The sequence below is a fragment of the Neoarius graeffei genome, chromosome 3 (genome assembly GCF_027579695.1).
Source record: "Neoarius graeffei isolate fNeoGra1 chromosome 3, fNeoGra1.pri, whole genome shotgun sequence".
Lineage (NCBI taxonomy): Eukaryota > Metazoa > Chordata > Actinopteri > Siluriformes > Ariidae > Neoarius > Neoarius graeffei.
In genome coordinates, this window is record NC_083571.1 from 22,450,223 (window position 1) to 22,464,362 (window position 14,140).

The 14,140-nt window shown below is 41.1% G+C and overlaps 1 protein-coding gene across 1 annotated transcript in view; it reads right to left on the reverse strand.

Annotated features, from left to right (window-relative positions):
- The window catches only part of n4bp2 (NEDD4 binding protein 2), a 64,917-nt gene that overhangs the window by 26,550 nt on the left and 24,227 nt on the right, over window positions 1–14,140 (reverse strand). The window contains exons 3-5 of the mRNA XM_060916504.1: window positions 12,893–13,017; window positions 8,499–8,587; window positions 7,583–7,659 (exon numbers count right to left, since the gene is read on the reverse strand). Of these exons, the coding sequence (XP_060772487.1) occupies window positions 7,583–7,659; window positions 8,499–8,587; window positions 12,893–13,017 (291 nt within the window). The remainder of the gene's footprint in view (window positions 1–7,582; window positions 7,660–8,498; window positions 8,588–12,892; window positions 13,018–14,140) is intronic.

Sequence of the window (14,140 nt, forward strand, 5' to 3'; positions counted from 1 at the left end):
GGCATACTTTGAAAGTTACACAATCATTTCATTCAGCTGATTCACCACTTTTACTTCATTAATATTTAACAACATTTAATTCCTTCAAAAACCCTATATTGACCCCATAAAGTCCCTGGAGCCTGAGAAATTATGGATTTGATCAACTGGTCACTTCACGCAATTGACACGATCTTCTTGACTAGAAGTTTGGGTTCGGGGGAACCTGCCTGTCCTGCCGGAACGTTTGCAGCCGGATACACCATGGATGCCTGGGAGAAGTGGCGTGTGGTGTGCTTGTCGATTCTTTCCGTGGAGGACATTGAGGATATTTACCTATTCGGAACCATGATCACAGGATTTTTGCTGATTGGACTTGGCATTGCCCTGGTGTATCGAGGAAATCAGTTAACAGTGACAGCTGTTCAAAGCCCCACAAAGCTGCCCGATATGATTGAAGCGGTGGGCAGAGCTGTTAGCACTCAGACTGTAGCTAATCAGAACTTGAGTCGCAACATTGACAACATCATGGAGAAGTTGATGGCTTTGCAAAGATCATTTTGGTGGCCAGAATGGACAAGCGGGTTAAGCAAAAAAGGACACGTCTACCCATCTTATGTCTAAACAAATTCCAATCTTATCTTGGCTCTCCTAGCCAGCACTGCCTTCAAGGCCGTTGCTGTAGAAACGCGATTCTCCCCCTGGAGTTCACTACAGTGAGACTCTGTGTGTGTGTGTTGTGTTTTTTTTTTCCTATACTTTCTTTCTGTCTGTACTATGAAAGCTAAGTCGAACCGGAGTCAAATTCCTCGTGTGTGTAACATACCTGGCAATAAAGTGCTTCCGATTCTGAAACAAAACCTTGAATTTTAGGCTGCTCGGTTGTTCTTTGACATTAACAAGGTTAAGACAAATGTCCTTATATAAGCAAGTCTCGACACTTGGCAGCCTTCTTGGTAACATGCCCAAGCAGTTATTTCAGGCTAACAAGCTCAAGTCCTGATGTAAATGAATGGAGAGAGAGCCATAACTGCACTTCAATGGTCACTAGGACATAAAATCTGCATGTACAGAATCACCAGTCAAATCTGATAAATATCGTTTAAAAAGTTTGGTGACTTTGCCCCAAAATAAGGTTTAAAAAGCTATGTGCTATCAAAAAAAAAAAAAAAAAAGTGTGTGCTGTCATACTGCTGTAACATCAGGTGTGTTTATTTCAGAGAACTTAACCCAGAAATCTGAGGCGATCATGGGCACAGACTCACTGAAACTGGGCCAGGTGAAGATTGGAAAAACACCAGGAGAGAGTTTTCCCCCCTAATCTTGAACTGTCCAGTTTGGTTAAGCCTGTGTCCATGATCATCTCAGATTCGTTTTCTTGGCTGACAAGAGTGGAATAATGTGGTCTTCTGCTGTTATAGCCCTTCCACCTCAAGGTCTTATGTTTTTGTGCATGCTGAAATGCTTTTCTTCTCACCACAGTTGTAAAGAGTGAGTATAAGTTACTATAGACTTCCTGGCAGCTTGACCTAGTGTTGTAGTACTTGAGACAACTTTCTGAAGGTCTCGTCTCAGAATCCACTGAGTTTTTACTCGGTCTTGTCTCGGTCTCAGACATACAGGACTTCCATCCATCCATTATCTGTAGCCGCTTATCCTGTGCAGGGTCGTGGGCAAGCTGGAGCCTATCCCAGCTGACTACGGGCGAAAGGGGGGGTACACCCTGGACAAGTCGCCAGGTCATCACAGGGTTGACACATAGAAACAAACAACCATTCACACTCACATTCACACCTACGGTCAATTTAGAGCCACCAATTAGCCTAACCTGCATGTCTTTGGACTGTGGGGGAAACCAGAACACCTGGAGGAAACCCATACAGACACGGGGAGAACATGCAAACTCCACACAGAAAGGCCCCCGTCAGCCACTGGGCTTGAACTCAGAACCTTCTTGCTGTGAGGCGACAGTGCTAACCACTACACCACCGTGCTGCAACGTGACTTGGGATATTATTTTAAACTGCATATCACGGGTAAATTCAGGAGCAAGATCAATGTAATTCTCCTATTTTATATTAAACTTTGGTCAAATATCTGTCACATTTTGCATTTTGTGCAATTTTTTTACCTTGCGCAATACCAGAAAAATTCAGTTGAAATCAAGCCATTTGAGGCAAATTCGTCCGCCTCTGAAAAAACTTGGCATTTGGATTTCCCGGTAAACACCGAGTTTTGTGACGTCGCGTGCAGGACGCCTCCTTCTGAATCCTACGTCAGTGCTGATTTGTTTATGAGAAAATGACCTGGTGGCTTTCTGCAAATTTCTTCAACGTTATCACGTAATTATTAAAATGGTTAACAGATGTATCGTAGGAGGGTGTACCAACACCAATCTTGATGGGATTAGTACTCATCGTTTTCCAAAAGACCAGACAATGAGAGAGAAATGGGAGCGCTTCGTGCGAGGCACCCGGAACCCAAGGACCAAAGCAAAGCTGAGAAAAAGACCAAGAAAATCGGCAATTCACAAGTTGACTGTTGCCAGGGTAAGAAATAATTCTGACATCTCATTATATTCTTCATCCAAAGGTGAAGTAACATTGCGCTCAGGTGACAATTCCATATTTCAATGCAAAATCGCTAGCTGCTAAACTTGGTCTACACAGGCTGTGCACTGAAACCGTGCAAGCTCTCGCAGCCTGCTGGCGCTTCCACAGGTAACGTCACGAATCTGGCTCCAGACTCCCTTGGGATTTTTCCAGACGTGTTTTGTTGTTTTATTTTTTTCTGCTGTAGACAGATGGCCTTGTGCAAAATTACCCTTCTGGATGAGTGTGTAAAGGGACATACTTTCATAAAAAAAAACAAAAAAACCCACACACGAAATTGGTCCAGGATATGCACTTTAAGACCGATCAAGACCACAACTGTGGTGGTTTCACTAAATTGCCTGTGCATTGTCTGATTTATTTGTTAACATCGTCACTGTAATTGGATGTAAAACTTCCTGTTTCAAATTTCCCGCTAATTCAAAAATTTTCATTACTGTTAAATGGCTGTTACCACTCCCTGCCCCCATTCACACCCAATGGTCTGGTCATGGTTTTGACTTGGTCTCAACCCCTCGAAGTCTTTGTCTCGGTCATGACTTTGTCTCAGTTTAGGTGGTCTTAACTATAACAACAGCTTGAACCAATCTGGCCATTTCCCTCTGACCTCTCTCATCAACAAGGCCTTTCCACCCACAGAACTGTCTCTCCACTCAATGTTTTTGCACGATTCTGTGTAAACCGTAGTGACTTGTGTGTGAAAATCAGAATTTCTTCACGCTGATGTTTGATGTGAATATTACCTGCAACTCTTGACCTGTATCTGCATGTTTTGGGGGTTTTTTTGGTATTGTGCTGCTGCCACATGATTGGCTGTTTAGATAACTGCATGAATGTGCAGGTGTTCCCAAATAAAGTGGATGGTGAGTGTACAGTGGAGGAAATAATTATTTGATCCCTTGCTGATTTTGTAAGTTTGTCCACTGACAAAGAAATGAACATTCTATAATTTTAATGGTAGGTTTATTTTAACTGTGTGAGACAAAACATCAAAAAGAAAATCCAGAAAATAACTTCATATAAAAGATATAAACTGATTTGCATTTCTTTGCGTGAAATAAGTATTTGAACCCTCTAGCAAACAAGACTTTGTATTTGGTGGCAAAACCCTTGTTGGCAAGCACAGCGGTCAGACGTTTCTTGTAGTTGATGACCAGGTTTGCGCACATGTCAGGAGGAATTTTGGTCCACTCCTCTTTGCAGATCATCTCTAGATCATTAAGGTTTTGAGGGTGTCACTTCGCAACTCGGAGCTTCAGCTCCCTCCATAGGTTTTCTATGGGATTAAGGTCCGGAGACTAGCGAGGCCACTCCATGACCTTAATGTGCTTCTTCTTGAGCCACTCCTTTGTTTCCTTGGCTGTATGTTTTGGGTCATTGTCGTGCTGGAAGACCCATCCACGACCCATTTTCAGTGTCCTGGCAGAGGGAAGGAGGTTGTCACTCAGGATTTTATGGCACATGGCCGCGTCCATTCTTCCATTGATGCGGTGAAGTAGTCCTGTGCCGTTAGCAGAGAAACACCCCCAAAGCATAATGTTTCCACCTCCATGCTTGACAGTGGAGATGGTGTTCTTTGGGTCATAGTCAGCATTTTTCTTCCTCCAAACATGGCGAGTTGAGTTAATGCCAAAGAGCTCGATTTTGGTCTCATCTGACCACAGCACCTTCTCCCAGTCACTCTCAGAATCATTCAGGTGTTCATTGGCAAACTTCAGACAGGCCTGCACTAGGGCTGTGCGATGTCCCCTTAATTGGCATCGACGATGTTTACAGTGCAAACATCGTGATGGACGATCATATCGTGGGCGGGGGGGGGGGGATTTTAATACCACATTATTAAATATATTATTATTATTATTATTATTATTATTATTAAAAGTATTAGATACTCATCCGAGGCTTTGGCACGTAAAGAAAAAAAAGCACTAGGTGATGTGGAATATTTGGCCTTGATAATGGATATGTGCTCCAGCTGCAACATGATGCCCTATATGTCAGCTACCGTACATTATGTGGACCGAGAGTGGGCAATGCAGTCCCAATGCCTGCAAACGAGTTTCATGCCAGAGACACATTCAGCGGACAATTTAGAAGACGCATTGCGCGAGACACTTGCCGAATGGAAAATAGAGGAGAAAAAGATCGCCTGTATAACAACGGGGCGAATATTGTCACAGCCATCAGGCAATTGAAATGGCCGTGGTTAAGTTGTTTTGGGCACAATTTGAACCTGGCCATAACCAACTCGCTTGCGCAACAGAGGGCCAGTACAGACTGAGCGTCTGGAGTTTGCCGAGCAGTCAACACTGCGTTTGCGCACAGCTGGCTTCGGAGAAATGAGCTGCGCAAAGCGCAGGTGGAAACGAACCTCCCCGAGCACTCACTGATCACGGCAAGATATTAATCAGCTCTAACAATGAAAGACTAGTATTCAAACTATGAGAAGAAACTACACTTAAGCTATTACTCATTGTTTATTTACACCATATCAATTAAAGATGCGTTTCGGCCTTTAGTGCGCACTTGAACGCGCTAATTTTTCCAATTTATTAGTGTTTGAATTATTGCACCAGCTTTTAAAATCATGATTTAATATTTTTTTTACTGTCTTTACATTTATCAGAATCGCCTTCATTCTTCCATTTGGTTTGACATTATGGCTTAGAGTGGACCATTTTGTGTCTGAAAGTAGGCCTATTTACCAGATTAAAGTTATTTGACTTCTGCCGAAGTCTGCGCTTCACTGCCGTTTGATAAGGTGCAATATTTCCCGACTGAAGTCGTTAATAGTGGCTATTTGTTTGAACAACATGACAAATTTTACATTAAAAGTATAGTGTAGGCTAAAAAATGAAGTCAAAATTTATTATTAGTAGCATACTGTATTTGTGTAACCACATGTTATGTTCACTAGCACGTCCCTGCACCATAGCCTACGTGAACAAGCGGTAATAGGATATTACTTTATAATGATTCATATAATTATGTGTTTATAATTGTGTTATATAATATATTTATATATTAAACAAAACTAACAAAAAACTAACTTTTTAGGTTAAATAGGCCCAGATGATACCGTATATGCATGATTATGACAGGAGGGGGCGTGGTATCACGATGGTGGCTCTCCATCGTGATGGATGACCACCATCGTCGATGGACGATGGCATCGTCTATCGGCACAGCCCTAGCCTGCACACGTGCCTTCTTGAGCAGGGGGACCTTGCAAGCACTGCAGGATTTTAATCCATTACGGCGTAATATATTACCAATGGTTTTCTTGGTGACTGTGGTCCCAGCTGCCTTAAGATCATTAACAAGCTCCTCCCATGTAGTTCTAGGCTGATCTCTCACCTTTCTCGTGATCATTGATACCCCACAAGGTGAGATCTTGGTGGGGCCCCAGACCGAGGTCGATTGATGGTCATTTTGTATTTCTTCCATTTTCAAACTATTCCACCAACAGTTGTCTCCTCCTCACCCAGCTTCTTGCTTATGGTTTTGTAGCCCAGTCCAGCCTTGTGCAGCTCTACAATCTTGTCCCCGACATCCTTAGACAGCTCTTTGGTCTTGCCCATGTTGGAGAGGTTGGAGTCTGATTGATTGATTGATTGATTGATTCTGTGGACAGGTGTCTTTTATACAGGTGTCAATTTAAGACAGCTATCTTTAATGCAGGTAACGAGTTGATTAGGAGTGTCTAACTGGTCTGTGGGAGCCAGAACTCTTAATGGTTGGTAGGGGATCAAATACTTATTTTACTCAACGAAATGCAAATCTCTCATTCTCATCTCATTATCTCTAGCCGCTTTATCCTTCTACAGGGTCGCAGGCAAGCTGGAGCCTATCCCAGCTGACTATGGGCGAAAGGCGGGGTACACCCTGGACAAGTCGCCAGGTCATCACAGGGCTGACACATAGACACAGACAACCATTCACACTCACATTCACACCTACGGTCAATTTAGAGTCACCAGTTAACCTAACCTGCATGTCTTTGGACTGTGGGGGAAACCGGAGCACCCGGAGGAAACCCACGCGGACACGGGGAGAACATGCAAACTCCGCACAGAAAGGCCCTCGCCGGCCCCGGGGCTCGAACCCAGGACCTTCTTGCTGTGAGGCGACAGCGCTAACCACTACACCACCGTGCCGCCCAAAATGCAAATCAATTTATATATTTTATAAAATGTGATTTTCTGGATTTTCTTTTTGATATTCTATCTCTCACTGTTAAAATAAACCTACCCTTAAAATTATAGACTGTTCATATCTTTGCCAGTGGGCAAACTTACAAAATCAGCAAGGGATCAAATAATTATTTCCTCCACTGTATATGCACTGACTTAAGGCCAATTTATGCTGACAACGCAGTCCTCGCAGATGGCGTCGCAGATGGCGTCTGCGTAGCCCCCCCTTCGCAGACGCTCTGCGCGCACCTCCCAAAAATTGTGACCACCGCAGAAGCCTCGCAGACAGCGTCACAGACAAGAGGGCTCTGATTGGTCCACTCTACATCCGCTGTACACGCACTTCCGCTTCCCTACTTTCCCGGTTTGTTTTGTTTTCACGACCGCCATTTTTAAAAACATGAGCGAAGATGGAGCAGCACGAAGAGCGGTTGATCAAGGAAGTACGTACATCTATACGACTCCAGTTCTAGTCATTATAAGTAACCGGAGGATAAACACTCCACTAACCACACCCACCAACTACTCCTAGCGATTTCGCGCTCCCTTGCGTTGTGGCGGTGAATAACATCGCGCACGCCTATTATCCCCGCTCAACAATAAATTACAACTGTCTGCGAAAAGCTATCTGCGAAAGCATTGTCGCAAAGAGCATGCAGAGGCCCTTAGTCAAGACTTTCTTGTATAGTTGCTCCCTTTTCTCTAGTTTTGTCTTATTACTGTACATTTTATTATTTATGATGTAGTGTTATGTGCTGTGTTTTAGATTGTTTTCCACAGTGTTTGCGTCTGCTATACTTCTCCAGTTCCCTGGGTTTGGTTTTCCACCACGTGTTGGGCTCACGGAACAACACTCTGTATTTGTGGTTCTGCGCCTAAAGGAAGAAGAAAAAAAAAGTGGTCAAAAGGTACATCCTCAGTCCTGTGTTTGCATCAGAAATGCTGTGACTGAGAACTTTCTTTATAACCATCATCAAATTAACAAATGCTTATGAAAATGATTCACTACAGAAAAGTAAGGCAATGGAACACGAAAAGAAAATAGAAATTTCAAATTTATTGAACACATATTTATGCATTTGTTCATAAGTTCTTGTTTGTGAACATGACGATGCGGTTACTCCACATCACCATGACGTGATAAAACATTATGAAAATTTGTGCTCATTAGATTTTCAGTTACTTATGATTCTGTTCAGTGTACTAAAGTTTTATCAATTAGCAAAAACAACGCTTTTCTTGCTTCTAAGCTTTATAGGCAGTGACGCCAGGTGCAGGGAGTTCAAAAACACTTATAGGATGACAAAGAGCTGTGTGACTGACAGCACGACTATCTAACAGCAGAACGTTAAAAGCACTGTGCTTCAGACACACCACCCAGAGTCACACCAGTGAAAGATTCGCCATTTTAAATGTGTTCAGTTCTAATGTACAGCTTTTATTTTGTTCGATGCTGCTACGAGTCTGAATGGATCACTAAACATGCTATGGATTATAAAGAATTATGTACAACGTGTAAAGACTTTGCAATGTGCAGGTTAACATGATGTTAGTTTAAAACACCTGTATCTTCTTATTATCAATACTATGAGCAGCATCAAAGGAAATACATTCTGCGATATTAGGGTAAGTCCTGCTCAAATGTATAATGAGCACATTATTTTGTAAAATTATGTACAATAAAATGCCTCTGATGTTTATTCTAATGGCTTACCAGTGCAACATAGGGCTTCATCTCCCAGCACTGCAAATTGGTGTTGTCTATAATTATAGGGGTAAGACCTTTCTCAAACGCTTCTTTTGCTGAAAATAAGAGTGAAAATTAATCTTCAATGGCTATGAAAATATATCAGTTGTATGCATTTTTTAATTAACGTACTTATAAACACAAGGTAAAGTTGAGAATTAGCTAGAACTTAAATGTGATGCACTAATAGTTAACTCATATATATAAAATTCACACAGTATCTAAAAACCAGCCCCCTTCAAAAGTATTGGAACAGGAAGGCCAATATTGCATTACAGGCATTGAGCAGATGCTCTTAAACGGAGTGATGTACGACAGGACTCTGAAATACCCAGGGCAGCCTGGGAAGCAGTTGGGGGTTAAATGTCTTGCTCAAGGGCACTCCAGCCATTCCTGCTGGACCAGGGAATTGTACCAGTGACCTTTTGGTCCCAAAGCTGCATCTCTAACCATTAGGCCATGGCTCCCCAATAGTTTAATTTAATTTTATATTATTTTTATTGTGTGTATCAGTACCAGTCAAAAGTTTGAATACCCCTATTCAAAGGTATTTCTGTATTTTGACAATTTTCTACATTGTAGAACAAAACTGAAGACATCAAAACTATGAAATAATATATGAAACATATATGCAATTATGTGGTAAACAAAAAAAAAAAGTGTTTAAAAAAAATGTTTCATGTTTTAGATTCTTTAGAGAATCCAGCATTTACAGTGGTGCTTGAAAGTTTGTGAACCCTTTAGAATTTTCTATATTTCTGCATAAATATGACCTAAAACATCATCAGATTTTCACACAAGTCCTAAAAGTAGATAAAGAGAACCCAGTTAAACAAATGAGATGAAAATATTATACTTGGTCATTTATTTATTGAGGAAAATGATCCAATATTATATATCTGTGAGTGGCAAAAGTATGTGAACCTCTAGGATTAGCAGTTAATTTGAAGGTGAAATTAGAGTCAGGTATTTTCAATCAATGGGACGACAATCAGGTGTGAGTGGGCGCCCTGTTTTATTTAAAGAACAGGGATCTATCAAAGTCTGATCTTCACAACACGTGTTTGTGGAAATGTATTATGGCACGAACAAAGGAGGTTTCTGAGGACCTCAGAAAAAGCATTGTTGATGCTCATCAGGCTGGAAAAGGTTACAAAACCATCTCTAAAGAGTTTGGACTCCACCAATCCACAGTCAGACAGATTGTGTACAAATGGAGGAAATTCAAGACCATTGTTACCCTCCCTAGGAGTGGTCGACCAACAAAGATCACTCCAAGAGCAAGGTGTGTAATAGTCTGCGAGGTCATGAAGGACCCCAGGGTAACTTCTAAGCAACTGAAGGCCTCTCTCACATTGGCTAATGTTAATGTTCATGAGTCCACCATCAGGAGAACACTGAACAACAATGGTGTGCATGGAAGGGTTGCAAGGAGAAAGCCACTGCTCTCCAAAAAAACATTGCTGCTTGTCTGCAGTTTGCTAAAGATCACGTGGACAAGCCAGAAGGCTATTGGAAAAATGTTTTGTGGACAGATGAGACCAAAATAGAAATTTTTGGTTTAAATGAGAAGCGTTATGTTTGGAGAACAGAAAACACTGCATTCCAGCATAAGAACCTTATCCCATCTGTGAAACATGGTGATGGTAATACTATGGTTTGGGCCTGTCTTGTTGCATCTGGGCCAGGACAGCTTGCCATCATTGATGGAACAATGAATTCTGAATTATACCAGTGAATTCTAAAGGAAAATGTCAGGACATCTGTCCATGAACTGAATCTCAAGAGAAGGTGGGTCATGCAGCAAGACAACGACCCTAAGCACACAAGTCGTTCTACCAAAGAATGGTTAAAGAAGAATAAAGTTAATGTTTTGGAATGGCCAAGTCAAAGTCCTGAGCTTAATCCCATCAAAATGTTGTGGAAGGACCTGAAGCAAGTAGTTCATGTGAGGAAACCCACCAACATCCCAGAGTTGAAGCTGTTCTGTACAGAGGAATGGGCTAAAATTCCTCCAAGCCGGTGTGTAGGACTGATCAACAGTTATCGCAAACGTTTAGTTGCAGTTATCGCTGCACAAGGGGGTCACACCAGATACTGAAAGCAAAGGTTCACATACTTTTGGCACTCACAGATATGTAATATTGGATCATTTTCCTCAATAAATAAATGACCAAGTATAATATTTTTGTCTCATTTGTTTAACTGGGTTCTCTTTATGAGCAATTCCAGCGTTATGGACGTGACACTTGAACTCAAAATGGCAACAAATGACCCAGTGCATGTTTTATTGTCTCCCAGTATTTAAACAGGTGTTGCATATTTTAAGGCTGTACCATACTGGAGAAGTGATAGAACAAGAACAATTCCCATAGTACATCTAGGGCATGCCAGAAAATGCCAATAAAAGATGCGTTATGGACGTGACAGAAAAAGTATCACTTTTCTTGGGTGACTGTACATTTTTATCAAACTCTGTGAAATTGTAAACCTAATGTCGAAATGGAGATATCCATTTGATAGAGGGGTCCAAGGTGAATATTAAAAAAATCTTTGTTTAAAATATTTTGTATTTCATGCAGAGTTTTGGAAGGAAAAGTCAGCGTTATGGATGTGACGAAATTCCGTTATGGATGTGACGCGTCTGAAATAGACATGGCATACGTTTAGAAAATCAGTAATTTAACCACCATAACCCTTTGAAAAACTCTCTAAATATCAGCTAAAACTATCAAAGTTCTTAAATAATATTTAGGATGGCTATTGTTTTGCTGTTTTGTGGATTTTAGCATACATTTCTGTGGCTTGTGGCAATAATATAGAATTGTACATGATCAAAGTTGATTTTAGCTTGGGTTTTACATTATAAGAAAGAAAGACTGACAGTGACATATTAGGCTGGTTACAAATTGGTTCAACTTATTCACATCTGTAAAATACAGGCCTAGGTGATATCTCTGGGAGTGGTTTTGATGTATTACATGTTGCTTTATTTTTGCATGGTGAGGTTGACAATTGCCCTTATCTACTTTTAGGACTTGTGTGAAAATCTGATGAAGTTTTAGGTCATATTTATACAGAAATATAGAAAATTCTAAAGGGTTCACAAACTTTCAAGCACCACTGTACCTTGATGATGCTTTGCACACTACTGGCATTCTCTTAACCAGCTTCATGAGGTAGTCACTTGGAATGCTTTTCAATTAACAGGTATGTCTCGTCAAAAGTTGATTAGTGGACGAGTTTGTTGCCTTCTTAAAGCATTTGAGATCCAACAGTAAATAATAAAAATACAGTAAATAGCCCTATTCTACAACTGCAGTCATCCATATTATATCAAGAACCAAACAACTAAGTAAAGAGAAATGACATCCATCAATACTTTAAGACAGGAAGTGACTTTTAATTCATAAAAATAAAGAAAAAACATTGAATAAGTGTGTCCAAACTTATGACTAGTACTCTATATTCTTTCTCTCTCTCTCTCTCTCTCTCTCTCTCTCTCTCACACACACACACACACACCTTTTTTTTTAACACTTTATTGTTTACCACATACAACCCCAATTCCATAAATTTGGGACACTGTGTAAAACGTAAATAAAAAAAAACAGATTGTGAAGATTTGCAAATCATGGAAACCCTATATTTCATTGAAAATAGTACAAAGACAACATATCAAATGTTGAAACTTTTATTGTTTTTTGAAAAACATATGCTCATTTTGAATTTGATGCCAGCAACACGTTCCAAAATAGTTGGGACAGGGACAACAAAAGACTGAAAAAGTTGTGTAATGTTAAAAACCACACCCGTACACCTGTACTAACAACCTGTTAGATGTCTCGTGGTTTCACACCCACGGTTTCTTTCTTGAAAGAAATATTGAAAGTTGAAATTCAGTCTAATCATTTCATATTCATCTCAAACCCAAATGAAATATGTAAATACCAGGAAATGAAAAGTGAACATCTGATCTATTGTCTCATCTTCACCCAAATGTTTTCAGCATATAGCAAAATACTTTCAAAAGAATTAGCCTTTCCAATCCAATGCTTTCAGAGGAGACTGTGCAGATCATCATGACCACATTCTGTTATGATTTAAATGAAAATTGTGTTATTTTTCAATTTTCTATATGCTGTTTCTGGGCAGGAAAATTAAATATACTTGTTACTCATTTTTGGATTTTGAAATGAAAATCGAAACGCCATTAATTTTTTTATTTTCTCATTTACAGAATGACCAAAATGTACACTGACCATAATTTTTCCACTGTAAAGCACTTTGACCTGCCTTTTTATATAAAAAAAAAAATCAATAAAAACACGAAAGCTTGGAAATGATCGTGTAATGCTCACCTCTCTGATGGTTCCATGCATGGGCCTCTCCAAGTAAGTGTGGCTCAAAATGGTACACTCCATCGTAGGTGAAGTACTCATCAGTACTCAAGACTACTCCACCTGGGTTTTGTTCCAACATTGCACTGCAGGGGACAAGAAAGATCACAGCGTTATGGTCTTACACACACACACACACACACACACACACACACACACCCCTACGTCTTACTATCCTGCTATATCTTCCACTAACAATTATTAATACAGCTCATTAATGCAATGCTACACCTAATACTAACCCCAGTCAGGAACCAAAAGGAAACACTTTCCGTTTGTTTAATCGTCTTTTTTTGGGGGGGGGGAGGAAGGAAGGATGGGAAGAGAGAGGAAGGAAAGAAGAGGAAAGGTGAAGGAAGGAAGGAAGGAAGGAAGGAAGGGAAAGTAAAAGGAAGGTAGGAAGGAAGGAAGGAAGGAAGGAAGGAAGGAAAAGGGAAAGGAAGGAACAGACAGAGGAAGGAACAGACAGAGGAAGGGAAAGAGGAAGGAAGGAAGGAAGGAAGGAAGGAAGGAAGGAAGGAAGGGAAAAAAGGAAAGGAAGGAAGGGAAATGAAGGAAGGGACAGGGAAATGAAGGAAGGAAGAAGGAAGGAAAAGAAGGAAAGGAATGAAGGGGAAAGGAAAAGGAAGAAGAAAGGAAGAGAAAAGAAGGAACAGAAAGGACAAGGAAAGAACGGAAAGAGGAAGGAAGGAAGGAAGGAAGGAAGGAAGGAAGGAAGGAAGGAAGGAAGGAAGGAAGGAAGGAAGGGGGGAAAAGAAGGAAGGAAGAGGGAAAGGAAGGGAAATGAAGGGAAAGAATGAAAGAAAGGAAGGAAGGGAAAGGAAGGAACAGGAAGGAAGGAACAGGAAGGAAGGAAGGAAGGAAGGAACAGGAAGGAAGGAAGGAAGGAAGGAAGGAAGGAAGGAAGGAAGGAACAGACAGGGAAAGGAAGGAAGGAGTGGGAAGGAAGAGGGGAAGGAAGGAAGGAACAGACAGGGAAAGGAAGGAAGGAGTGGGAAGGAAGAGGGGAAGGAAGGAAGGAAGGAAGGAAGGAAGGAAGGAAGGAAGGAAGGAAGGAACAGACAGGGGAAGGAAGGAAGGAGTGGGAAGGAAGAGGGAAAGGAAGGAAGGAAGGAAGGAAGGAAGGAACAGACAGGGAAAGGAAGGAAGGAGTGGGAAGGAAGAGGGAAAGGAAGGAAGGAAGGAAGGAAGGAAGGAAGGAAGGAAGGA